This window comes from Sparus aurata, chromosome 24 (assembly GCF_900880675.1).
Source record: "Sparus aurata chromosome 24, fSpaAur1.1, whole genome shotgun sequence".
Taxonomy (NCBI): Eukaryota; Metazoa; Chordata; class Actinopteri; order Spariformes; family Sparidae; genus Sparus; species Sparus aurata.
Genome location: NC_044210.1, coordinates 11,445,403 through 11,473,074, shown reverse-complemented (window position 1 = coordinate 11,473,074; position 27,672 = coordinate 11,445,403). Strand labels below are relative to the sequence as shown.

At 43.1% G+C, this 27,672-nt stretch overlaps 4 protein-coding genes across 8 annotated transcripts; 2 read left to right on the top strand and 2 right to left on the bottom strand.

Annotated features, from left to right (window-relative positions):
* Nucleotides 1-64: 64 nt before the first annotated feature.
* Nucleotides 65-5,766, top strand: gpbar1 (G protein-coupled bile acid receptor 1). The gene is made up of 2 exons (XM_030410161.1): nt 65-367; nt 2,221-5,766. The coding sequence occupies exon 2, from the start codon at nt 2,259-2,261 to the stop codon at nt 3,312-3,314; it is 1,056 nt and encodes a 351-aa protein (XP_030266021.1). The 5' UTR covers nt 65-367; nt 2,221-2,258; the 3' UTR covers nt 3,315-5,766.
* LOC115577207 (intermediate filament protein ON3-like) lies at nt 5,681-10,763 on the bottom strand. Of its 4 annotated transcripts, none has more exons than XM_030410160.1 (9): nt 10,577-10,763; nt 9,015-9,223; nt 8,850-8,910; nt 8,530-8,625; nt 8,249-8,413; nt 8,016-8,141; nt 7,711-7,931; nt 7,559-7,584; nt 5,681-6,738 (listed from the first exon to the last, which is right to left on the bottom strand). In XM_030410160.1, exons 1-9 carry the CDS (start codon nt 10,736-10,738, stop codon nt 6,731-6,733), a joined length of 1,074 nt encoding a protein of 357 aa, XP_030266020.1. In that variant the 5' UTR covers nt 10,739-10,763; the 3' UTR covers nt 5,681-6,730. The 4 variants fall into 4 exon arrangements, with proteins under 4 accessions (XP_030266020.1, XP_030266018.1, XP_030266017.1 ...); XM_030410158.1 differs by having other exon boundaries at nt 5,681-6,694; XM_030410157.1 differs by lacking the exon at nt 7,559-7,584.
* A 120-nt stretch (nt 10,764-10,883) lies between these two features.
* Nucleotides 10,884-14,895, top strand: LOC115577206 (keratin, type I cytoskeletal 18-like). Of its 2 annotated transcripts, XM_030410154.1 has the most exons (8): nt 10,884-11,461; nt 11,559-11,641; nt 11,730-11,886; nt 11,967-12,128; nt 12,206-12,331; nt 12,692-12,921; nt 13,547-13,581; nt 14,427-14,895. In XM_030410154.1, exons 1-8 carry the CDS (start codon nt 10,913-10,915, stop codon nt 14,747-14,749), a joined length of 1,665 nt encoding a protein of 554 aa, XP_030266014.1. In that variant the 5' UTR covers nt 10,884-10,912; the 3' UTR covers nt 14,750-14,895. The 2 variants fall into 2 exon arrangements, with proteins under 2 accessions (XP_030266014.1, XP_030266015.1); XM_030410155.1 differs by lacking the exon at nt 13,547-13,581.
* A 650-nt stretch (nt 14,896-15,545) lies between these two features.
* arpc2 (actin related protein 2/3 complex, subunit 2) lies at nt 15,546-24,314 on the bottom strand. Its single transcript, XM_030410299.1, has 10 exons — nt 24,072-24,314; nt 21,792-21,826; nt 21,241-21,353; nt 19,783-19,828; nt 19,311-19,497; nt 19,122-19,215; nt 18,382-18,508; nt 18,174-18,274; nt 17,399-17,499; nt 15,546-16,058 (listed from the first exon to the last, which is right to left on the bottom strand). The coding sequence occupies exons 1-10, from the start codon at nt 24,143-24,145 to the stop codon at nt 16,037-16,039; spliced, it is 900 nt and encodes a 299-aa protein (XP_030266159.1). The 5' UTR covers nt 24,146-24,314; the 3' UTR covers nt 15,546-16,036.
* Nucleotides 24,315-27,672: the final 3,358 nt, after the last annotated feature.

Sequence of the window (27,672 nt, the reverse complement as noted above, 5' to 3'; positions counted from 1 at the left end):
GGTTAGTGAACGAGCGACCCCCCCACCCCCTTTCAGGAAAAGACGTCCAGTAAAGCTGCCGTCACCACCTCCTCCTCCTCCTCCTTCAGTGTGCACTTCCCCTTTAAAGTATCTGAGAGGAGCAGCCTCACTCTTGGCTCCTCGCTTGTTGAGCGTTTGAATAGGCTGCTGTGACTGAAGGGATCTTAAAGGATAAAAAAAAACAAAAACAAAGAAGCTCCTGTAGGTCGTGGCGGATGCTGCAGCTTCTGCTCGTGGATATGTCATGCAGGGGAATAGGCTTAAGTTATCAGGGGAGAGATAAGAAGCTGTGTTTTATGAGCGCTGCCTTTGTCAGGGGACACATGACTGGACTGTTCATCCCAAGGTAAAAGACTTTCTGCTCATAATCTGCAGCGGATCATTATGCATTTCTGTTTCTATACGTTTTAAGTCGTGTAATTGCTTTTCTGTAGCATGTTTTTGGGCTGTGAAGTCACATTTTGACACATGACAAACATGCTTTTTCATAGACAAATCCAACACAGCCAGACAGCAGGCGTACAATCAAGCCAAATCTGCTTCCAAGCACTAAAGACCTTTTAATATCAGTAATTGCTGAAGCGGAAAAAGGACTTTGACAGAAAAAGACTCCTCCGAATGAGCTTGCAGATTGGATGTGATGTCGAAATACTGACATGTTGCAATGTGTTCACTTCTGAACGTCAATGATTCTTGTGTTTTTAAGTATTATGTTAAACGAGCACTATAAAGCACTTACCCACACATAAACAGGATGTCATAAAGCGCAATCATAAAGCATATGGACATAAAACTACGTGTGATATTGGTAAAACAGACTTGTTTCCTAAAGCCGGAGGTGTTTGGATCGTCCCCACGAGGTGTATCACTTTCTAAAACATATAATAAGACACAAAGGGAGGTGTAACTCCAGAGTCCTCCCCGATGAATTATTGAATGACAGTGGCCTCGCGTCCATTAACGTGCGCTCTTATCTCGGCTGTCGGCAAACAAAAGAGGCTGAATTTAGTCTCGGTGGTCAAACGAGATGACAGAAAAGGAGCACAGCAGGATGTGGTTGCTGGGCTGTAGCTGGCTGTCTCTGTTTCCTCTCTGTTCAAGTCACTTTCACTCGCTCAAATACACCAAAGACAGAATTTGTTATACATTACGAAGCAGCTTCTCTTGTAAATATTGTCAGTTTTAATGTTCCCTGGCTGCACTTTGGTCAGTCTTTCCTCTTGACATTGACTACCCCCCCCCCCCCCCCCCCCCCCCCCGTCCATCCAGACTCACTTTGAATAAATCATTCAAAATATCTTTCCACCATCCACTTGAGATTGGTTTGAAAAGTGGTCACCGTTCTGAGGTTGAACACTAACCCATCCTCCCAAGCGCGCTCTGTTTATTTAAAGAAGAAAGGTTTCTCGATGTAAGATTGCCGATTGCAGTGGAGCGGCTCAACCCGATGGCCTGAATGAACATCTCTTGCTCGATCGGTAGCATCTCATATCGTCTTTATAAATAGAAAGTGCTGCTATCTGTTTCTGATAATCTACTCTGCTTCGCTTCCTGCTGCATTTTTTTTTTACAACATCTCTTTTCTCCATCTCTGCTCAATTGCATTTCCTCTGCGAGTTTCTCCCAGGCCCTTGTTTACGCAGAAAAACCAGATAGTCACAAAAGAAGGCCAGCAAAAAAACCCCCCAAAAAACGCACAGTTTAGTTTCAAAACCACTGAATAGGTCAAATGCCAGTGACTCCCCACAGTAACTGTTCCCAAAATAACCCGATGTCACATGCATGATGCTGTGCAGTCGCAGTTCGCTTTTACTTAAACGATTTGGTTAGGTTTAGGACAACATCGTGGTTTGGGTTAAAATAACTAGATTCCCTCTGTAACTTCATTTACAGACGTGCCTTTGACAAAACTGTGCAACAAAGGCACTGAAACTAAGTGGTTCGGTTTCAGAAAACAGCATTGTTTGGGGTGAAATCAACCGTACCGACGTTAGGTAAAGAACTTACGTTATGTACGTGACGTAACTTCGCTCGATAGTAAGTCAAATAACACATCACGTTTAACACATCGGTCTCCTGATTAAAAGTCCTGTGCTTGTTTAACCTGACCGTCCATCTCCAACCTCCTCCCTATACGGACTATACTTCTTATTTCCTCCATCGCTTATGTTTCATAACGATGTTCCTCCTTCCTGCCAGGCTAGCTGCACGTTGATGGGAGTGGAGCCGGGCTGCAAATGGGAGGAAGTCTGCAGATTAAACGCATGATGGATCACAACGACTCCCATGCCTTGCTCTCCGGGGAGCAGCTAATCTACGCCATCACCATACCGCTGTCGACATCCATCATCCTGGCCAACCTCTTCATCATCCTGGGCATCGCCTGGAACCGCCAGCTCCACAACACGCCCAACTACTTCTTCCTCAGCCTGCTGGTGGCGGACTTGTGCACCGGCGTCGCTCTGCCTTTCATACCGTTAATGGGCCTGAACCGGGAGTTGAGTCTGAACTCCTGCATGGTAGCTCACATTTTCCCAAACTTCCTCTTCCTGGCGTTCCTTTTCAACCTGGTGATGGTCCACTACGAGCGCTACATTTGCATCGTTGACCCCCTGCATTACAACAACTTGTGGGTGCACCGCAGTTTTCCTCTGGCGTTGCTCGCGGTGTGGGCGCCACCGCTTCTGTACGCGTCGCTTCCTGCTTTTGGGTGGAATAACTGGTCAGGGCCGGACTGGGACGACTGCTGCGCAGGCAGCCAAAAGATTATGCCACTTTCAAACTGTTCGACAAACGCAACCGCCTGCTGCTCGTACAGGCGAGTATTCTCCAATGCTTTTATCTACTTGGAGGTGTACGGACTCGTCCTGCCTGCTATTCTTACCATCGCCGGCATGACCGGCCGCGTTTTATGGATCACCCGAGGCCAGCTGAAGGACATTTGTCGCCTCCATCGCTCAGTGGAGCGAGGTAGTCAGGCCTCGGACCGCGAGCAGAGGCTGAACCTGCGGTACACCCGCTGCGTGGTGGCGGTGTCGCTGACGTTTCTGGCGTGCTGGGTTCCCTACCTCATCTACATGCACGTCTGCGTAGCGTTGTTGGTCAGCGACACCAAGTGGAGCTCCACCACTCACATCGTGCTGTCGTGCACCGGCATAGGAAGCATGGCCGTGGTGCCGCTGGTGCTCGGCCTGGCCAACAGGCAGTACACAGAACCTGCGTGCAAACTGCTCCAGAAACTCCGAGACCGATGGCGGCGGAGGACGCAGGGATCGGAGGAAGTGGCAGTCTGAGGAAGTATGGATGACTCTGAATATTTCTGCGAGAAATGATGCTGCTAGGGGTTGATGAACATCATGCACACAGTATATTGATCAAGTGCACCGGGAAGAAATATTGCAGTCCGTCAGAAAAAACACATTTGCATCGATTCATTCACAATTTATTTATCAGTGTTCCTAAAAGAAGGCTCCACATTGTTTTACAACCATGACACTGGCTTTTGAAATATTATTTCTGTCCGTAGCTGTCCATTTATGAAGAAATCACATCACATGTCACATCACATGTCACTAATTTAATTGAAAATATTACTGTATCAGATATCATTGAGAAGATAAGTAATTAAATGCTGTAAAAAAAAAAATGCTCTCCAACGACACTACAGCCTCATCAAGAAGAGATTAAAGGAAAAGTTCACCCACAAATAAAAATTCATTTTCAAATCTAGCTCAAAGAAGTACACAGTATATCTTCATCTGTCTGCTCCAGACGGCAGTTTAACCGGTCGTGGATCTTCTCCATCCTTCACCCACCTGCTTGTACTGTTTACTCCTACTTCCCTCTTTAGTGTTTATCTGTAAACTGGTATGAAAGCTGAAGAGGGGAGAGGGAATCATCCACGGTGCGCGATACGGGGCAGGAAGAAGATTAGAGCCTCAGCGTGAACACTCAGGAAAAGAGACACCGGGTGGAAAAAGAGGTTTCTTCCATGTGATTTGTTACAGGATGGTTTAATATGTAGAAATCAGGCTTGTGATTCACAGAAACATCTCTTGTAAGGCTCAATCTTGTATTTGCTGTACAGATCCATTCAAAGGGGAATTAGATTTTTATTTGAGACCTGATTAAACGCTGACTGTCTGCTGTACTATTTGTTTCCCCAATCAAAATGTGGTTTTAAGCGCGTGGGTGGGAAAGAGACGGCCTGCGAAGGGGAGCCGGGGAGGAAAAGCAGACTTTAATCGAATCAAAGAGCAAACAAGGTCTGAACTGTTGTTGGACATTAAGGAGAGACGGGATATCATCATGGGGTCAGGGTACACCGTGTCTTTTCGTCTGTGCCAAGCCATGTTCCAGTATGTTTTCCACATCACAATGTCATGAACGCATGTGTCCTGAAGACAGAGGAGAACCGGGAGAAGAGGAGGAGGAGGAGGAGGAAGGAAAATGAAGACAGGACGAGACTTTCAGGCTCCAGCTCCTAATGACTGAACGCTCTCTTAATCAAGTAGACTCGTATCTTACAAACACACTGGACCAAAACTCAGTATGGATTCTTTACACTTTTTGTGCTTTCTGTTCTTGGCTGGTAGAAGTTGCTAACCACTCGTCACATGGCAAATTATCATTAATTTTTTGCTGGGACTAAAATAATTAGATAATGTGTAATTAAGTGAGTTTCAAAGGGTGTCTTTGGACGGGTCCTGGATGGTGCCATGCTAATGTTACGACAGCCTTTAAGTATGAAAACCCCAATAGCTTGAAAAATGTCCAATTGGATCAAAAGCCTGTTTGTCGTCCATTATGTCAGAAGTTGGAGCTGGGAATTAATCCACACCTGATTCAGCCGCGTTCCAACCGCAAATTGGAAAACCAACTCCAGTCAGGTTAGCCGTTGTTAGCATCATCAGCTGATAACAATGCATTATGCTATATTTTGTATTGTATGTATTTTGTACATACAAACGCAGAAACAACATGTCCACAGATAGAAGTTGGACAGAACAGTGCGTGTGCTGTCAATATTCTGCAGCTTTCACAGCCATTGATACACCGAACAGCCATCTTGGATTTTGAGGTCGAGGCTGATGAGGCGTGTCCGACTTTCACTTCAGGGTGCGTTCAGGTTGAAACTGCTGGCGGGGAACTTGGAAATGTTGACTTCCCAGTTCAAATGGAGCACACCCTTACATACGTAACATTAGTAACACACTTATTTTTACTTGAAACACAATTTTTTCCTAATCCTAACTAAGTAGGTTTGATGACGTTTATTATTGTCACCATGGCGACAAAGGTCCTTTCCTGTACATCCAAATACATTAAAGCATTAAGGGCAAAACACTCAATTGTACTTGATGACCAACAAGTCAACAAAGGATGTATGGTCTTCCCATCCAATCACACATTTTTGTGACTATTAGGGTTTTGGAATAATGGGCTGTTGCGACAATAGGTTGAATGCTAAGCTAAGCTAACCGTCTCCTCACTCCAGCTACACGTACACTGCAGAGATATGACAGCGGTATTGAATGTCTCATCTAACTCACAACAATAATGCAAATACTGTCAGCGTATTTCCCAAAATGTCTCAATATTTCCTTTCAGAATACTGTTTGTGTTTGTGTGAAGAAAACCAGAGCGGACGTATTGCTGATGCAATTGTAAGTTGCTTTATTTATTAACTGTATATCCATTGAAAGTACATGTCACCCTCACAGTAAACTCTGCAATGCCTTCTGATTGCCTCGTCTTTAATTTGACATATCTGAGGTACAAATGTGCAGATACACGTGAAAGAAGAAGAAGAAATTCAGGGGAAAAAACAGCATTTCGAGGCTTGTAAACAAATATTTTCCTTAACCACATGCAGAACATATAACACCACTGAGACAGAGACAAAGACAAGTGTCTTTATTTATAGGTATTCAGGAGATGGAAAGTCATATGCACGTAGTAGCTACCCCAGATCCATGTTTGAGCTCTTGTGATTTAAGGCAACAGCTATGAGTGCGACTTGATATTAACAAGATGTTGAACGTCAGAACAGAAACCTTTCACGCCTTTAAGTTCCTCATTTTACTGCTACCCTCACTGAGAAAATCGTTAGATAGATGGGTTTTCTTTTAGCTCACAAAGGTTTTACAGAACACCACGAGTCTCAAAATGCAAACAAAGATAAGAGAGCCTTTTTAAAAACAGCCCTGCATAAACAAAACGTCTCCAGCGTCGAGCTCAGATTCTAGGAAAAAAGACGCTCAACCTGCCAAGAAGCAACTGTCAGACAGTTCACTCTACCAGAAAGCGCACAGAGGAAAATGATGACTGCTTTGAAAGTAACTTTCATGATGATTCTTGATGCGTTTAACTTAATTTAATTTAATTTTAATTTAATTCACATTGTGTGGATTTGCTGTAATGCTGCAGACGGAGGGGTGACTGACAGCGAGTCAGTCGTCAGTGTAATGGGAGCTTTCAGACACGACCCTGCCCGCCTCCACCTGCACCCGGATCAGCAGGCGCTTCTTGGAGGCGGGGTCCTCTGGTGGGGTGACGGCGCCTGCTGGGAGAATGTCGTCTGCCGGGATAGAGGTGGTGGTCGGCCGTTTGCTGGTGGTTGGAGGGATGATGGTGCGTCCTGGCGCTCGTGGCTTCACTGGCAGGTGAACGTCTGCGTGCAAGTAAGGACTTGGATTGGTTTTGTTTTTTAGAAATCTGAGCGAAAGAGAGGTTTGATTTTAGAGGCATACAAAACACGAGGGAATCATGAGCAAGCTAGTATGCATGAAACTGACGCTGAGTTTTATAGTGTTACTATTTCATGTATTATAATCATATTAAAGTGCACTATGTATGTTTTTTTAATGCCTAACAAACTAAATAAACAAAAGTCTTTACTTCAATTAGTGATTTCCTACATTTCCCAGAATTCTTTTCAACATCTTTTCCACTAAAGTTTTTGTATAATGCACCTTTAAAGTTAACTAACTGGTAAGTGTGTATAATCCTTTAATATAAAATACATTATTATGACATGCATAATGAGAACATATGGACGGATGTCAAATTCATACTCCAAACTCAAATTCCTAACTGTATCTGCCTTTAGCTAGTTAGCTCAGTTAGCCCTGCAGCTAGCGGTCCAGACTGGGGGCTTGGACCAACCAGGGCTAGCTGGTTAGCATGCTAACTTCCTGTAGATATATCTCTGCAACACAATACTAAGAAACCCTGAAGTCAAAACTATTATTTAGTCACGTTCTGTTGATAATTTTAGGTCATTTTTGAACGTTTTGAGCAAAAATTCTTGCACGCTGCAGCTTTAAATTGAGGCTCTGTGAGTTTATTTTGGATGCTGATCCGCTTAAAATAAATAATGAATAATATCCATATGTTTATATTGGTGGAAAAAACAAGTAAAATACACCGCAAAGCAACCAAACGAAGCAAGAGAAGCCATATTAGTAGATTTTTACAGGGTTAACAGCGCTGCTAACAGCTCAGTAAGTAAAACAAGTAACAAAATGGTTCTCACCTGCGTGGCGCATGAGGTCATTCATTCTTCAGAAAGATGAAGCAGAGACAGGTGTTAGTGCGAGCATTAATACGTCACTTCAGCAAACAGCATCATGAGTGGATTCACTGACTTGAAGCTCATGCGTACTGATGAGCTATAGACCAACGTACCTCTGCTCCTCGCCCTCCAGCAGCTTGTGGTAGGTGGCGATCTCGATGTCCAGGGCCAGCTTGAGGTTCATCAGCTCCTGGTGGTCGCGGATCTGCCCGGCCAAGTCCTGCTTAGCCCGTCTCAGGGCTTCCTTCAGCTGGCCGATGTCTTCCAGGGCCTTCTCTATGTTGCTGTCCCCTTCGGCCCTCGCCTGGTTGATGTCCTGCTTCAGGGACTCTTCCTGAAGCAGGAAAAGCAGAGACAATCAGACACGGACAACACGTTCGCCTGAACTCTGAGTGTTTCTCGTGTGTGTGATCCAAACCTTTCTGATGAGAGCCTCCAGGTCGCCCTTGAGCCTCTGGCTGTGGCGCACCAGGTCCGAGATCTCCCTCCTTAAATCACGCACGTCCTGCTCACGCTGTCCTGCGTTTAAGACCAAGGCGTCCATCTAGTGTGCGGGAGAAACAGCAAAATGTGAACAATATTGGGAATGCTCTTGAAAAAAAACACATACTAAGTCGTCTTCTTTGGGTATAATCTTCCGCTTCACCCCACCTTTTTCTGGTTCCAGTGCTCAGCCTCCTCCCTCGTACGGGTCGCCATGTTCTCATACTGCTTCTTGACGCTCTCGACGATATCGTCCAGGTCCAGAAACCGTTTGCTGTCGTCGCGCAGGACCACCGTCTGGTTCTGGACTTGAGACTCCAGCTCCTTGATCTCCTGCAGGGGGCAGAAGTGGGCACAGCAGAGTTCAGTTTTATTGTTCAACGTCGCCTCACAGTCCTTTCCCAACTCAGCACATGAATGTGATGAGTTCATTAAAACCTCATCCGCACCTCATCATAGCCAACCCTGAGGAAGTCCAGTTTCCCCATCAGGTCCTCCAGCTCCAGAGCCAGATCCACCGCTTCCAGGTGACCTTCGTCCACATCCTGGTTCACACACACATTATACACACATGATTAATGACACACGCAAGGCTTAAAGTGAAGGAATTGCTTTGAAAAATGTCATTTGGCCACCAATAATTGATTTCAGAGGCCTGAAATTGTTCAAAAAGTACCCTGATGTGTTTTAAACTTTGGGTTCTACGTGAATTTCTTAAAGCTTTTCACCACATTTGTAAATGTTTGGACACACAAGAAGCCTCTCGTACCTTTTTGTTGACGATAAAATCATTCTCCAGCTCGGCTTTCTTATGAAACTCGTCCTCGTAGCTGGAAACCAAGAGAAAAAACAGACATATTCAAAGTTGAAGAGGTTCGAACTGTGAACAAGAAGACAAACTCCAGCAAATCAGCTACAACCGTGACCTGCTGACCTCTTCCTGGTGTCATCCACCGCCTCCTGGTTCCTGAGCAGCTCCGCCTGCAGCTTCTCCTGGTCGCGGAGCAAGCTGTCGATCTGCTGCTGCAGCTCGTCCTCCATCTGCCTCACGATGTTGTCAATCTTCCCGTCGTAGTCCTCCTGCTCCTTCAGGATCTTCAGCTTTGTGTCCAGCTTCTTGTTCTCATCCTCCAGGTTCTTCACCTGAGGCAGGAGACGGACGCGGGGACGTAAAAAGAAGACGTAAATGGACAAAACATAGAGAGAGAAACACAAAAAGGAATGGGGAGTCTAATTATATACTGTGGCTAGAAGCCTTTGAGAGTTTGACATGTTATCATTATGTGGTTGGTGATGATAATGACAGGTGAGGAGTTCTGCTCGTTCCAAACATCTTATCAAAACTTCACAGACCTTCTATCGCATGCGTATCTTTCTGCTCATTCCCACCCAGTCTATTTCAGCTCATGTTCAAAGACTGGTGAACCTTATAGACGTCAGACTGAAAGTGATGTTATAATCCACAAGGTGGCGTTGCACACATGCCTCCACCCTCCTGTATGCACACTGAAGCCTGCAGTGGGAGGTGATTTTCATGGCCTCCGGTCACAAGAATCAAACACAAAGGCAGACGCTGGTTTTGTGGTTCGAGCCGACCTCCGGCATTTGAAACATGTCATGTTGGATTGATTGACGTATAAAAGAACACTAACTCTTCTTCTTGAAATAATAATGAAAACAGAAAGGAGAGAAAACCTTTCTCTTTAATCCAGATAAAGAAATTATTTTTAAAAAGACTGCATGCTTGAAAAGGGTCACAAAAAGGTTCACATTTATTTAATCCAATACCCAATTAATTAGGTCTCAATCTGTATAATATTTAAATATTGTGAACATTTATATACAGACCTTCACATACTATATACACAGAGTACTAATTTTGTATTGACATTATTAAGCAGTTAACCTTATCTTATGAACATATATTAACTTTTTTGAATCACTGTACATATATAATATTAACCAATTAACTAATTATCTTTATATTCTATTATATATTAGCTCAGTTGAAGATGAGCATCAGTCGTATTTAAAGGAGCAATATGTAGTTTACGGGGAAGAAATTCTAATCAGAGAAGGAAGATCTTAATCACGCCGAAACAAACTAAATAAACAAACTGATCTTTTAAAGAACAACACAGCTTCAATACTGTTACACTTTGTTTATATTTGGCGGACCCTGCCACCTTTCCAGCATCAGAACAGTGTTCTTTGAACCTTATTTTCCTCTGAGAACAGCTTGTTTATTCAGATAAGAAAATATATATTTATTTCTGAGTTTGTATCTATAATTAAAATATTAAAAGTTAAAATTTCTTCTTCAAAACTGCACAGTGCTCCTTTAACCAATACAGTAATTTAACAGAACAGAAATAATAAAAGAATATAATAATAATAATAACAATAATAATAATAATAATAATAATAATAATAATAATAATAATAATAATAATAATAATAGACTCAACACTAATAATAATAAATTACGGTACAGACCTTATCAATCAGCCTGACAAACTTGTCATTCAGTCCGACCATGTCTTCCTTCTCGCGGGATTTACCCGACGGGTCGATCTTGTTCCCGGTCGGGTAGCTCCGGGTCGGTCCGGCGCCGCTGGGGGAGTAGGACTGGCTGCTGTAGTCTCTTCCTTTAGACATCCTGCTGCTTGTGACAGTAAGCTGAAGACTGGAGGCTGCTCAGGTGAGGAGGATACCAGCAGCCCTCCGGATCACCTGCTTTTTAAGGTGGACAGGGACCACCCCTCACCTCCCCTCACCTCTGCACGCGTCCAATCCAAAGAGGACAAGTGAGTGAAATCATAAAACATCTACATGAAAGACTTGAATTTCGACTCTGTGCCAGTTTGTCCAGAAGTGGTGAGCCAATGGCATCTGTCGAGGGGCGGATTGGTGCGTAAAAAGCGGTGTATAAAACCCACCTGTACCTGTCCATCACATCCATCCAGTGACTCTCCGAGCCAGCTCTCTCTGTCTGCAGTCATGCCTTCTAACACAGCCGCAAGCATGTTCGGTGGAGCCGGGGGGAGAGGCTCCAGGGCGTCCGTGGCGAGCCTGCAGGGGCTGCGTAACGTGATGCGTAACGACACGGAGAGAGACTCCGCCGCCCCGAAGCAAGAGGCACCAACCGCCGCTGCCGCACCTCCGCCTCCCGCTCCTGCTGCTGCCGCCCCCGCCGACGACAAGCAGACCCTGCGGGGTCTGAACGACCGGCTGTCCGGCTACCTGGGCAGAGTGAGGCAGCTGGAGAAGGAGAACGGCGATCTGGAGAAACAGATCGATGATATTCTGGCCAAGAGGAAGGCGCCGGAGGGGCGCGACTGGGATGAAGTCGAGAAACCCCTGGAGGACCTCAAGAAGAAGGTTGGTGATGAAAAAAAACAAGACTCTGGTTTTGTTATTCTCTTGTTTAACATTTGGGAATTTCCCCTCAGTATGAAGTGTGACTCCCTCTCCTCAGATCAGAGACATCACCATGGATAACGCCAAGCTGCTGCTCCAGATCGACAACACCAAACTGGCTGATGAGGACTTCAAGAACAAGTGAGTTAAGAATGATTCAGATCACAAAGCTGATTGAGATGAAACAGTGGGAGACCATGATGGTTGGGTTCCTCCCCTCCTTTTGCAGGCTGAAGGACGAGACGGAGGCCAGGAAGGAGCTGGAGAAAGACATCGACGATCTCAAAAAGACCAAAGAAGACACCAAGCTGAACTGTCAGCAGACGAAGAAGGAGATCGACCTGGTGAAGGAGGAGCTCGCTCGCCTCGACCAGGAGCACAAAGAGGTGAGATCTGAGACTTCGACATGGGGGAATAACATTTAAATGTGTTGAATTTGAAGTAAAGTTCTCGCTGTGGTTCCTAGGAGGTGGACGTCCTGCGTGAGAAGATCAAGGACTCGGAGGTGAACGTGGAGATCGACTCCCAGAACTCCAACCTGGCCGAGATGCTCAACAAGATCCGCGCCCAGTACGACAAACTGGCCAAGAAGAACCTGAAGGAGACCGATGATTGGTACCAGAGCAAGGTATGCTAAAATCCTTAAAGCCGGTCGACTGTTTTTCATCCTCTGTTGTTTATCTCATCGTCTACTTCCTTCTACAGTTTGACAACATCAAGGTGGAGGAGGCCCAAAACAACGAGGCCTTGAACTCCGGAAAGTCGGATCTCAAGGAGCTGCTCAAGAAGAAGCAATCCCTGGAGATCGAGATCCAGAGTCTGCACAGCACGGTAACGTACAGCTATTCAATAATAAGTCATTTTACCTGTGGAAGCAATTATTCCCGAGGTGTGTAGAACATCTTATTTATGAAAAATCTCTCTGTTATCATGTCAGGAATGATAAAACCGCCCTCAGGATGTTAGTCTACCTCTTCACAAGCATTCCTGACAGCCTGTCATTACACAAACCTGCTGCTTTAAGCCTGAAATGTCTCCGCGCAGTCTAAAGGGCCACCTGGATCTGCTCTGACGTAACAAAACAAACAAGTCGCAGGGATCTTTTTTTGTGTATTTAAGGTTTAAAAGCTCAAAACTCAAAAGTATTTGAGTGCATGACCCCCATACATCAACATTATGTCGCCCTTTCAGATCTACCATCTGGAGGAAACCCTCAAAAACACCAAAGTGGACAACGGCCTGCGGCTGGCCCCCCTCAACAAGGTGATACTGGACCTGGAGGAGGAGCTGAAGAAGGTCAGGGCGCAGGTGGAGCACCAGGTAGAGACCAACAACGACCTGCTGTGTGTCAAGATGAAGCTGGAGGCGGAAATAGATCACTACCAGCAGCTGATTCAAGGCATGACGGCCGACCCTGAAAGGTGAGGCTGGTCACGACGGTTGTAGCTGTGTTATGTGCAAACATCCAAATTGCATTTTTTTGGAATGAAAACAACTGACAGTGACAGATTTGTCCAGAAGAGACGGTTTGACATTCGGAAAAACATCATTTATTGCTCTCAGGCAGAGAGTTAGATGAGAAAATTGATATTGGTCTCATGTTTATACAAGAAGTTTAAAGCTACATTTAGTTAGCTTAGCCTAGCTTAGCACAAAGAATGGAAGGGGGTGAAACAGCTAGCCTGGCTCTGTCAGAAAATAACAAAAGTGTGCTTACTACCTCCTCAAAATATTTTAATCTGTACGAAAAATAAAAAACGACTTGTGGGTTTACGGAGGGTTATGCAACATGCTAATTGTCAAGTTTTGTTACCTTCGTACAGAGTTATCGAAGTTTTTCTAGCTGTTCCCCTGTTTCTGCTAGGCTAAGCTTACCGGATACAATAGCTAAAGCATCCTCTCATCTAACGCCTCGCAAGAAAAAGCTAATAAAAACTTTTCTCAAGATGTCAAACCACTTCTTTTAAAAAGGTTTAAAAGACAAAACATGGTGTGCCTGTTCCCCACTGGTTACGTTAGCATGCTTATCCTCCTCTTCCCCGACAGCTTGGAGTTTTCTTTAGAGGACGCGGTGCAGAGCGGTAAGTTCTGGATCCCGCCAGAGGAAAAGCATCTCTGGCGTGTTTGTGCTGTGACTTGATTGAACAAGTCTATTTCTGCTGCCAAGGAAAGACCCGGGTCAAAATACTGACTGGGATGCCTGTACTGTAGTTCGGTCTTGTAACTCAGTTGGCTCCTGGAAAAAAAACCTTAATTTGTCAGATTTTGACCCTCGTCAAAACTTGAAATTTAACCCTCACATGACTTTTTAAAACGGTAATGGTTTTGAGAAATTATGCCTACTAGTTTTCTTGCTAAGGGTTAGATGAACAGATCCACACCACTGCATCTTTATCCGTTAAATAGAGAGCCAGCAGCCGGTTAGCTTAGCTTAGCACACTGGAAACTGAAACAGGGGAAACGGCTTGCTAGCGGTTTCCGAACAAAATTTGTTTCCAAGCACCTCTAAAGCTCTTGTTATATCCAATCTCTCTAAATATCTTTTATTAATATATTTATGAGTTTACGCAGACAAAATTTGTTAGCTTCAAACAGCACCTTTCTCTCCGAGCTAACGCTAACGCCCGCTGTTTCAAGCTTCACATTTAACGGACAAGGTTTGAGAGCGGTGTCAATCTTCTCATCGTCATCATTTCTCAAAACATCAGATGATTCCTTTCAGCTATTCATGTCACTTAACTGCACCCGGCTGTCACATTGCACCCTGTTAATTGCATGCAATCACAAATCAATCACAAAAAAACACATTTCTTTGTCCTGTATTTGGTCACTAGTTGATTCTCTGGCAGAGGCACACAAAGATTCTTGAGATTGAATGTTTGTGTCTGAAAACTGTAAAAAAAAATCGGATTCATCTCGTTTGCAGATCCGCCAAAGCCTGAGGAGAAGGTGCCCGAGAAGCTGGAGGAAGTGAAAGAAGAAGCCCTGGTGAAACAAGAAAGTGCCCCCGTTGACAAATCCACTCCCCCAAAAGCCCCTGAAGAAAAGCTGGAGGACCCAATCAAGGCCGAGACGGTCGCTACTGATAAGGCAGCGAGCGACGGCCCCGCGAAGAAGAAGAAGAAACCAAAAAAGTCCAAAAATAAGAAAGATTCTTCCTCTTCCTCTTCTTCCTCCTCCTCTTCCTCCTCATCTTCTTCCTCCTCCTCCTCCTCCTCTGATAATGAAGATAAAAAGCCTAAGGAGTAGCTCTGCTCTGTTCCTCCTCTATCGCAGCATCATACCCCACTGTTTCTTACAGTCGCTGCCAAACCTGTAAAGCCACTATGAGCTCATGAGGGTGTTGTTTGTTCTCGCATCTCGGCATATAAATAAATATGGTATTGAAAAAGTCACCCAGCAGTGTTTCATTTAGTCTGTTGATACATGAATTTTGTGGCAATTGTCATTTATCTTCATATGATGAGTGATAATAAAAAATGAGGTAACACAGCTGATTTTATCATTTAAAAAAAAAGACAAATTGTGGTTTGGTAAAAATAAGATTTTGCTACAAACGTGTCAGAAGATTGTCAAAAATGGCTGTCCCAATATCCTTAAGAACTAAGTGATGTTAGCAATTCTCTTGATTAGTCTGAACAGAAGTTTAAAATACATTTACTTTAGTCTAAATCTTTGTTCTAGCTCTACTATGTAGCTCTATGTACAATATTCAATATAACCAGTAAATTACCAGCTATAATGGACCAGCTGCATAGAAAATGCTCACTGCACACCAGGAAATGAAATATAATTAGCAATAAAGACAGAATTAATCAAATTGAATCTAAAAATGGTGTAAACATCCAGTCTGTTACTCTAGTTGTAGCGGTGTGAATGCAGACATGACCACACATTTCCATTACACAGGCGAGTTTATGCGATCTTGTTACAAGGAAACTGTCAACAAATCAAATTCACTGGAAGTCTGGTCACAGCAACAGAAACTCCACATGTGTTTGTACAAGAGTCACACTGTCAGCGCACACAACTACCACAGAGCTGCTTTCTTTTTTGTAAGAGTGATTTATTTATTTCTTCAAATGACAATGGTACAGACGACATGAAAGCACAGGGGAGGGAAGGAGGGGTTGAATTCATCCAACACATGGATATTGCATGGTGAGGGGGTCGAGGGGGGCAAGCAAGAGTACCAAATGGAGTAAAAGATATCGTATCAAAAATTTCAATTTTTTTTCATATATATATTTATATAGGACTAATAATTCTCTTTAACTATGCAAAGCAAGGAATGCCCTTTTTTCCATTTATCTTGAGCCGTGGCTTTCCCTAAGTACAGCCAACATTATTATTCATTTAAAAAAAAGAAAAAAAAAAATAAAAAAACAAAGACTGTGGACACGTTTTCGGGGGTTGGGCGAGGGCATTTAGAGGCGTCCTGGAGTCCTGTCCGATGTGGCGTTGAGTCTCAGTGTAGCGCGTTTGGGCGTGTCCGACGGGGGGGTTTTGAATTTCTCTGGCGAGGGGGGGCCGGCCTCAGCGAGAGAAGGTCTTTCCACTGAAAATCAAACAAAAGACACATTAGACGTCACGGAAAAACCTTTCAGGAGGAAACAAGCGTTTGTTTTAACATACAACTCTGTGAGCTGCTTTAATGAGGTTTTCAAAATGATTTTTTTAGAGAATATCTTTTTATATTTTTAGGAATACCGGCTTTCTTGATACCACTTACATGTCTGGGCTGTAAATCATAGTTCAGTCAGTTAGCTTAGCTTAGCAAAAAGACGAGAAATGAGGAAACGGCTACATTGACTCGCTTTGAGGGTAAATAAATCTGCCTACCTGTCCTCAAAACCTCACAATTTGTTATAGTTTATATCTCGTTTGGCGTCATGTTGTGGATGTGAGGCAGCCAGCAGAGGCGCCAGGAAATCACTGCTCCCCGCCAAGAAATATTCCGGCACACAACCTCCCGCCAAAACACAACTTGTCATTTTGACACCTTGGCTTATGCTCAGATTGAACAAACACGACCTAATGTGCTAATCAACAAGCTTCAGAAGCGCTGATAGCTAAATTTTGTTTGGCAAAACCAGGCGAGTGGTTCCCCCCCCCCCCCCCCCCCCCCCCCTGTTTTCAGTCTTTATGCTAAGCTAAGCCTGCAGCACAGATATGACAGTGGTGCCAATTTTCTCATCAAACTCTTGGCAAGGAAGCAAATACCCATCAAAAAATGTCAAACTATTCTGTTAAACCAAAACCAAAAGCTTCAAACTACAACAAAGCATCCGTCCTTTCTGATGAGCCGGTATCAGTGCTATGGTTAGTTTGGTTTGGAACTGGAAGAGCAACTGTGAAATCATCTCCTTCGTTATCTCTTCGATAAACAAAACAAACTACATGTGACTGACACTTCCATTTCGGTTCCTTATTCCTGCGAATTTCTCAGCTGGCAACATTTGCGTATCGTGCAGCCAAAGGTTTGTGTGAGATGTTTAAAACACACAAAGATGACAGCTGTGGGGGTTCTCTGCCCATTCCGGTTACACATCAACCACAGAACAAAGACTCTCTGTGCTCTGGCAGTACATATTTTCCAATTATTTCAGAGCTAGAAGGCTAAAAAAAGTCTGTGTGCAACTGTTTGAAGGTTTTAGTAGAGCGGAGATCTGTAAAAATTCCTTTCTGACTCACTTCAAACACGGCGAAAACAGTGACCACACACCTCAAAAAAACACAAAAGATACGGAGCTGCAGATTGCAGTCGACTCAGTAAGGCACAAACCGCAAAGACGGCGCATCTCCGAGCTAAATCTGGTTTTATTGTCCTTACACGAATGCTTAGTGGCGATGAATCGGTGTAGAAACGAGAGGCGAATGGTGGCAGAGAATACTTACGAGATGGTCTTCATCTCCTTCTTCTCGGCATCGGGTCGAGCCCGGTTCAGCACCTTGAGGAAGTCTGACGTCTTGGCCCTCATGCGTGTGTGAATGTAGGCCTGCGGGAGAGAGATTACCATCAAGTTTTCATCATGCAAAAACAAACACCTTACAGTGCAATTGAAGAATGTCAACATTTTGAGGCCGGTGCTTAAACACACTGTGCGGCAGAGAGGGACAACAGCAAGCCGCTGTTAAGTCAGCGCATAACCTCCTCTTTGTGAAGTGTAACCCACCCACAGCTGCCTATAAATCTCTCTGCCGTGTCACCCACGCAGGCAGAAACATCCACTTCCATTACCTGCACTCTCAACGCCAGGCGCCTGCGAAACACGACACACAATAGCCCGACACATCCCTCTGAAATGCAAGTCATCCAAAAATGACTCTGATTAGGGTTTGCAGTGGTGACGAGGCCATCAGAGGGATGTGTCGTTGCGTGCGATGTGTACACAAGCGCAGCTCTAAAAAAACCTGTACGATCACTGAGAGTGGGAGAGCGAGTCGTCGTCAGTTACGGCCTTTGTTTGATCTCACCCGTGGCTGGACTTTCTATTGTGAAGACGGGACTGTCAGGCACTAAGGAGTCCTATTACAGACGACAACCTGCGTGTAACCTGTGATTAAAACAGGCGTTCAGCTGGAGTGAGTGTTCGACAGGTGCTGTGGTGGACCCTGATCCCGATGCAGCACTTGGTTCCGATATTGGTTCCGTGGTTTGTGTTGAACTGACCTTGGAGCACTTTATGTGGTAGTGCAGGTAGTCCCTGAAGGTGTGGATGAGGTTGATGGTGTTGTCTCTGGCATTGGCATTGGTGTGACGTGGGAACAGGACTGAAAACATCGAAATCGCACAAATAGATCAGTGTCTTATAAGTTAAACATGCACAGAAGTACAGTTGCAACACAGGGGTTTCATCCAGTGCTTTACAGGTACTGACCAAAGGTGATGTATCCAATGTTGTCCCCGACAGCGGCGTCTGTGTCCTTCAGCTCCAGCGGAGGCTCCCTGTGGCTGAACAGCACCTGAGGGGCTGTGTGGCTGGCTCGCCGACCCTCCTTGAACTCCTACGGACAGAACAAGCAGTGCACAGGACGGGATTTAGAGTTTCTATTTTTTAATTTATAATAAAATGCAACATAACGGAGTATAACCAATTACTTACCACTACTAACACAATCCTTACCATTACAAACTACAAGCATTAAAAGATAAAACATGAAATTCACGTCTGAAAATACGTATTATGTTTGTACATTTTGAATTCATCCTCAAGGAAATACTTCAGGAGGTTAGCTTCCTAAACGTTCATGTTATTACATTATGTTAGAACGTCATGATTTGGCTGAATGCAGTATTACATTACCTAAATTGTTATTACATTAGCTTAAAACATTATTATGTTAGCTTAATGTTCAGACACTGCCAGCCTTGTGCTGACACTATTTAAAAGAACTACATGTGCTATTTTTATTGTCTCCTTTTTTTAAAGAGTTAACCAGATACACATTAACTGTTAATGGCCTCTTTTTAAAGAAGTCACACCAGAGGTAATTCTGGATTTAAGCTATTTTGCTGTGAGTAATTCCTGGTCTGCAGGAGTTGTCTTTCAAAGGGCATCAGACTAACATAACTCCACCAAAGGTCCCAAAGGTTTTATGGACATGTGGCCTCACACACCTGCATGAAGACCTTGCCGATGATGACGTCGTCGTCGTCTTTGAACACTGTGCTGAACACCACCGTCACCCTGTCCTTCTTGGACTCCACATACCTGAGGAGACAGAACATGTCAGAGACCTAAGACCTCCAGACGAGTTAAGACTAGGAGCAAAATCCTGTGACGTTTCCAAACCCTCCCCGACGTACATGGACTCGTCGTCTCTGTAGTGGACCACTGCTCTCTGCTCGCCCTCTTTGCCCTCTTCCTGGAACTTGAAGTACTTTTCAAAGACGGAGGCGAAGCAGTTCCTCTTGAGCATCCCCGCCTGGTGGACAACCTCGTCTTTGTTGGCTGGTAGTGCGTCCAGGTCGTAGAGGAGGGACACGTTGTAGCCTGGGAGGAAACGATGAGGATTACATGAGGACTTTTTGATTTTCCCCATCAACACTGAAGTTTTCTATTGAAGAAACCAGTGAACAAATACTGACAAGAGATATTCTGGAAATGAGGAACTACGTTGACATGGACTGCTACGTGATAGAGTGTCGTGTAGATGTACAGATTTTAAAAACTGATCTGATGTTAAAGATCTAAATATAATCACGATATGACGCGATGCCAGTTCTGTCAGCTACCGTAGAAAAAAAAAGAAAGATCAGTAAGCTTTCGAGAACTCACCTGCCTCTGTTGAAACCAGGAAATTCCCATAGACCCTCTTGAGCAGCTGAAATAAAAAAAAAATAAAAAGGACATTTATTTATAATCACACTTCTCTTTTAAAACAACCGCTGCACAGAAAAGACACGACGCAGAGACAAAAAAGAATCTGAATCAAAATCAAAGGACACGGGAAAGACGACAACTGAGGACGTGACTGAGCGCTCGCTCGTTTCTACCGCGACGCTCGAATAAAGAGAAACAAGAGTTGAAGACAGTGACGATCAGCTGTCCTTTGATTTTTAAACTTTATTAACACTTCAGTGATTTCCAACGATTGTGGAGATCCCCTGAGATTGAGCCGGCTGTTTGAGAGAAGAAAATGTCAACACTTAGGAAAGCTGAGAAAAGAAACAAAGTCTCTGTACGACAGCAGACAGGAAGGAGGTGTTCTGTCTTTTGGAGGTTACAATCATAACACGGGGGCCTCCGCTGTAATTGATACCTGTCATTGAGGAATGTGAGGGGGGGACTATATGCAAATCAGACTCAGGTATGGCGATAATAGACCCCTGGAAGTCGACAAAAGACGGTGTTGTGCTATTTTCCGGCTATCTGTAACCTGAGCCGCATGCAAAAACGTGAAACGGAGAGCAGATCAAATAAAACACCGCCCCCTCCACCGCACTATCCAAATAAGACTTTTCACAAGCTCAATAAGTGACTGTGACACTGCCGGGACTGTTCGCTTATCCCTCCGCTCTTCAGTCTGAGGGAACAAGGAGGGAAGTGTCTGGACGGCGGCCAAGACATTCGCACACAGTGGCTCGCTGCTCGCAGTCAGCACTTCCTCGCCCGGGGTGAGTCACACAAGACTCACTTCCTGTTTCTGCCAGAAGCCTCGGCAGCTGCTTTCTTCCTTACATGGCAACAGAGCTCTGGTGGCGGAGGTGTGCTGTCTACGTATAGCAAATCATCCCCTCGGTCAGCTTTGTCTATTTTGATACGCCGTCATCTTAGATTGACACCAAAACCAAACAGAAATCGGCCGTTTAAAGGCGTGAGCTGTGAAGGTTTGGGGGGAAAAAAGAGAAAGATCTTCATTCAGTGATTTTTGTTCAAACCCCTAAAAAAACTGAATGAACAAACTCTCTTTGTTTTCATGCCAGAATGAACCGAACAGACTGACCTTAAAGGAAAAATGAATATTTCTGGGTTCGTATTACCTCGTTAATATCCAAAACTACATAGTTCCCCCTTAACTTTAAAGACATAATTTCTACACTATAAGGTTTTTCCAGGACTTTTCCGGGCTGGATTGTGTTTTAATATTTATATACTGCTTGCACACCTGTGTTGAGGGTTGTGAAAATAGCGTAACAATTCCAAAAAACCACCCAGAACTGTCTGCGAGGCCCTGTTTTCTGTCTGGACAAGCAGAGGGGAAACTTTTTTTTTGTGTGTGCGGTCGTGTCGTACCTCGTCAGCACCGTGCTCCTGCAGCTCCTTGTAGAACTTCAGGGAGATGCTGACCATCACTTTGGTCTTGTCCCCATTGGGGTTGGAGATGTGGTACAAGACGCCATCGAAGTCTGCGGCAGAAATGAGAAAAAAGCGGGTGACGATTGAGGGACGCGGCCTGACCCTTTACTCCCTTTATTCCTGTGTGGCCCTCTCAATTAGCAACGTCAATTCATGCTGGTGGCACAAGATTATTTCTGGCAATTTCACATGTGAGACGTAACTGTGTGCCATCTGGCAGTGATTACTGGCAGGGCCGATTATGTGCAACAGGTTAATTGCATAATAGGAAGATAAGCTGTGTGATGACAGCAGCAGCGCAGATATAGATCACTATCACCTGCTGCAACAGCCTCTACACCTCCTAATATACCTAGTGGTGAAAATCAACATCTGCAGCCACGCTGTTAAGCAACTGTGTGGTCTGATCCAAACAAAGGACATACAATAGGAACTTGATACAGTGTATAATAAAAAGCTGTTAGATAAGGTGCCTCATTATCTCTCACCTGCAAACGTCACATCGACGGCCTCTGGTTTGGTTCTGCAAACAGAGAAAAACAAGTTACGAATTAATAAGTTAAAGAAGTTCCTAAAGGGTCATTTTACTCACGTTTTTAAACTTTAAATAGTCGACTTAGCTGGCAAGTGAGAAAACACTAAGAAAACACTCAAAATTTAGCACAATAGTACAAAAAATAAAGCGTTCCTACGTCCGGGACGAAACAGTTAAGTGCCGTTGTTAAGATTAATAAACGGAGGCCCGGTTTTCTAATCTAAGGCAACCGCTGATTAGAGAGACATTACATTTAAGTGCAAATTATGTAAATATGTCATTTTAAATGTGCGTATTAATTCATAATAATTGATAGGTTAATCATAACCTAGTTCAAGCTTCCCAACTGTGAGGATCTGTAATAGTAAATCTAACAATGTATTTGTTTATGTATGCAGGGATGTGTCTGTTTTGTTTACAATGTCCTGCTTGTTTTCAGGTAAAGCACTGATACCTGTGTGTGTGTGTGTGTGTGTGTGTGTGTGTGTGTGTGTGTGAGACGGTGCAACACAGATACAGCTGAATTGAACTGAAGTCATATTTTGCACCATCGGTGGCACAAAACATTACATTTTAAGGCTCCACCGTTTAAGATTTTCTTTAAATGAATACCTGACATTTTTAGTCTACACAATCGACAAATTAATCAGAAAATGAACCTGCAAATAAACTAATAACAGTGTTGTTATCATACTGGAATTTCTCACGTTGGTGCAATGCCTTGAAAAATGATGCGATTTGACACTATGGGGAGAAGTGAAACAATTAAGGGCGTACAATTTATTTCTATTCTTTAAAAGATAAATACAAATAAATACATGACATCAGGTTATGACTGTTCTTTTCTTGGCTAGTAGCAGAGAGCCGCAGCATGACCGCAGTGAACATTGAATATCACTTTTCTTACAGGAAGCATTTGCTTTTATTCTGTCTGGATCTGGCATTTGAGATTAATGTGAGTAAGAGGGGAGAGAGAGCGATATGAGTATCGATGCAGCAGAAAAATGAGAAACAAAACCATTTCAGATGTTCAATGTCATGAGCATGAAACACAAAGATCGATACCTTTACAGACCCAGATGTACCATCGCCAACAAAACACAGTATGACCTCATCGCATTACCTGATGAAAACACAAGTCTTTATATTCTGATTTCAACCCCTTGACATTAGTTGTTCGGCCCAAACAAGGTGAATTTTCTACTGAAATGAATCCCTGCGGGTATATTTTCTTAAGCTAGCAAACCACTACACTGGCCTGTGCAGTGTTAAAGGAGTATTTCTAAGGTGGATGCTGCAGCAGCTTGTCTTTTCTACATAGTCTGCATGCTTCAGGAGCTGCAGCTGGCTGCACACACGGCTCAGACTTGACTCAGCTTGACTACAGGAATGCGGAAGCTGGAGAAAGGGGCGATGGTTAGCTAACAAGTAGCCGCTAACTGGCTCTGTGGGACCGTTCAGAGAAAATTAATGGTCTGCATTACCTGGAAACAGCAACTTTCATGAAATATAATCAGCCCTGTGCTGTAACACTGCGGTTTATGACACATGACGTGGGGAAAAGGACACCGGATATGGCCAGTTTGGGCTAGCTTGACAGACCTGTTGTGTCAAACACTGTTAGCCTTATAAAAATAGGTTTAACTGGTTTAATCCTCTGATTACTGGGGTAAAACATCTATACTAAATGTCCAGTGGAACCGATATAAACGTTTTGAGTTAATACTAGGATATCCAACAATGTATCCTCCGTTACCGATGAGGAAGCTAGCATCCCACATCAGCTGTATAGCAGCTAGCTAACGTCAGCCTAATGCTATGGATGCACGCAAAACGTATTAAAATAGGTTAATCGTTATTTGGCAGCTCAGTGTTCGAAAGATAATATAAAATGCTTTGTTATTTTGCATTCACGGACAGTGGGGGCGGACCGCCAGGGGACATACAATTCAATGGGGTTACAATTTCTGGCACTACACGGACCGTGCAGACACACCCCAGCTTTAGGCAACCCAGTCACGGACGAGTCTGCAAGCTAATTCAGTGTGTTTTAACATGTTTTAAATAATCAAAAGAGGCTAATTAGCTAACTTTCACAACGCTGCACACGTTTATCAGCTGCATCCGAAACCCCCACAGCTTCATTTAACGCAGCCACCATCTCCAGTCAAACGCTAAAGGGGAAGCTAGCTGTCGTTAGCATTGCTAGCCAGGTGTAACAATGATTTCTCACCCGTTGGATGCGCCGTCGAACTTCAACGTGAGCGTCTCTTCTATAATGCGGTTATTGATTTCTAACAGGATCATCGCAGCGGACGCCGGTGTCGAGGAAAAGGGGGAATGATCGGTGCTACACGGTGGGATTAACCTCTTTGTGTCAAATTCTGCAAATTTTTCCTCCCTTGACAGACCAAACCGCTTCCGCCGAGGCTCCTTCCGCCTGTCGCTTCCGCGTATTTTACTCTCAGGACCCCATAAGACGAGGCTGCCCGCTGTGTTGCCTGTAATAAATTCGTAATGACAGTAATTGATGATTTAGGCAGATTGGATAGTAAGAAGATGGTGTGTTACTAACTTGTATCTTTTTGTTTTTGCATCAAACACAACTTAAGCCTCGCAGTGTCCAAATATACAGCACAAGTATAGTATACAACTATACCTTCTTATCAAAAACACCATTAAAGGTGCAATATGTAAGAATAAAAAATAGAAAATAAACTACAATTATCAAAAAATTGTAAATACATACTGGTTTTGCCGTATGTATTGTGTTGCAGAGATACCACTGAAACCACTCTAAGCTCCCAGTCTGGACCTCTCTATCTTACTGCATGGCTAACTGAGCTAACTAGCTAACTGCTGCTACATTTCAAAGCAGTCAGCAGCTACTCATGGACATGCTGCTCCCTATTTATTGGTATACTAAGGTGGCAAATTCTCACATATTTCACTGTTAATTAGCCCACAACAAACATAATTGTTTAGTACATATCTCACAGAGGAGCTCTATAAAAGTAAACAAAACAATGATGATGTTATTTACAAAAATGACTTGTATTATCATAGCCAACTATACTCATAGTTTATTTCTTATTTAACAAAACTTCTACAGGTTTATACTTGTATATTAATACAATTATTAAAATGCAGCAATTGTCTTTAGATGAAATTTGAAGAGAGGGACAAAAAAATTAACCGAGCCTCTAGAGTACTGAGGGTGAAAATGAATCTATAAGGGTTGTTAATGAATGTCACGTTTGAGTCACCTCAACTTGTCAAATGCAACAAAAATAAACACATTATAAACACTTAAGGCACCATTTAGATATCTGTTGTTTTATGTTTTTATGAGTTAGTCCATAAACAGTACCCCAGATTCCCAGGGACCCTGAACTTCTCAGGTTCGCACTCTCTTCTTTATTTACTAATTTTATTAATTTCTAATTTTGTATTGGAATTTGTACAAATAAAGTACATTAATCCATACTGTGTACTATTCCCCTGTAAGATAAATGTGTCGGATCATTTGAAATAACTATATTGAGCAACACAACAGTCTGCACAACATGAAACGACATCTGATTTTCCTTTAACCTTTACAGTAATCAGAGTTTGTGTTAATCAGTTTTCCATTTAAAGCCAGTAATGTGACCAAAGGTCTCCCTCGTTTGTTACGTCTCATTCAGCGATCTGTTATATGTCACCCTGCTGCCGCTGTGGCCTTGTTCCCCCCGCCTGACCGGTTTTGTGAAGTTGAAATATTTTCATTTTTAAAATCACATCTCAGATGTTTTCGATACATTGACAGGTATTGTTCTGAAGGGGGTTACTGGGAAACAAGACTCTCGTGACAACAGCATAACTTGCAGACTTCAGGTAAGTCATTTGTTGTGTTCCAACCCTCATGATCTCATGAGTTAATCAGATTTAGATTCATCATACAGACTTTTTAGTTTTTTATTGTTATTAAGTATGTTTGATGCTGATTTCATTTAATGCATGGTCAATAACTGTAAACAGCTGGATGAATCTTTATATGTAGTGAAACCAAATGAACGGATCTAGATGATATAGTTATGTTGATAACCTGAAAATTATACATAATTCTGGTTCTCACCTGTCAGATAAAAGAGGCCGTCAGCTCAGAGTCATACATTTAAAATTTGAGGGGTAGTAAAAAGAACATGGGCCTCAGTCTAATTACAAGGTTATAAAGTACTTGTCAGTAATGGCTGTGCACACTGTCGACACCGGCACTTCACAGGGTGGTTTGACTGATGGCTCAGCAGATGGTCATTGAAGCTTTCTGGTTAAAGAGGAAGTTCAAGAATGTGATTAAAAGTGACGGTAATGTTTACGGCAAAACATAAAGAAAGAAAAACAACATAGAGTCAACACATTTTCTAATTTACTGAAGCAACTCTAAAAGTATTCTTAAGTATAAACCACATTATCACTGACAGAAGTTCATTTATTTAGAATTTTAATTAGCAGCTATGTTGATAGCTTATCAATGAATTGTTTTAGTCATGTTTTTAGGCCATAAAGCAAATTGATCTCTCAGTTCAGATTCTCAAATGTGAGTTTACAAATAGCAGGAATAGTTGAGTTTGCAAGAGCGAACATGAGTTTTAAATGTACTTTAAAGTCATATGACTACATTTGTGTTCGTTAACATTAGGGAGGAAAAAACTTACTACTACCCTTGCACAATTAGAAGTCCTACAGTTTAAGAATAAAGCACTGCATTGCAAAATAATGTTACCTATAAGAGTTACATAGTGCCCCTTTAATATTTTTGGGATTTTGGACAAAACAAAACATTTCAATAATCAGTTAACTGCAAATATAAACAGAAGAATAGTTGATAATAGATCATAGTCATCGCTTGTAGCCGTAGTTTTCAGTTTTTAACTGTCTGCAGTTCTACTTAATAATTTCAATTCCGTACTAGCTGAGGGTTTCAATATGATTGCTCATTAATTACAGTGTCAATGTTAGTATCAAAATGGCCATATCAAAAGTACAATAATAATCGCAATAATTAGAAAAAAAAAAAAAAAAAATTACCTGTATTGTGTGTGCTGTACGTTCATAATATTCATAAATTGAACTTTTCTCATGTCCATGAACTCAAAAGTCAGATAATATTGAGTTAGTCAGTTTTGCGAAATCACTACATGACTGACGCTGGCAGATCAAACTGGTGACCTTGTCCTCAAATTGCACCGTGTCGTGAGAGCTCTGATGAAAAGAAACCTTATCAGGTGTCCCTTCCACCTTTAATCAGTTGTCTGGCCAAATTTCCACCACAGAGGGAAACAACAGAAAAATGTCTGTTTTAAGAACACCTTATCTGGTGTTTTCTCAGTGATGCTTTGTGAGACTCAAACCTGCTTCTCTCGGCCTTTTATCTCGTGTGCTCCTGTGTTAATTATCCAACAACAACACGGGAGACATTTGTCTGGAAAACGAGCGCTCTTACTTTCGATACTTTGAGGCACATTATGCACTTTAGCTTATTTAGGAATTTTACTTTTTTATTGTTATTTTTTTTTACATTGATGTTTTGCCACTTTTACTCAAAGGGCCAGTTTGTGGGATTTAACGGCATCAAGCAGTGAGGTGGCAGATACCAACCAACTGAATACCCCTCGCCTCACCACTAAAAACACGAGAAAAAAACCTCAAACGCCCTCGTTAAATCTCATGGTTTGTCCATTGTGGGCTACAGTAGAAACATGGAGGTGCAACGTGGCTCCATGAAAGGGGACCCGCTCCTCTTTTAGATTTAAAGGCTTATTTATGAATTCATCTTCTGTTTCAATGTCCAT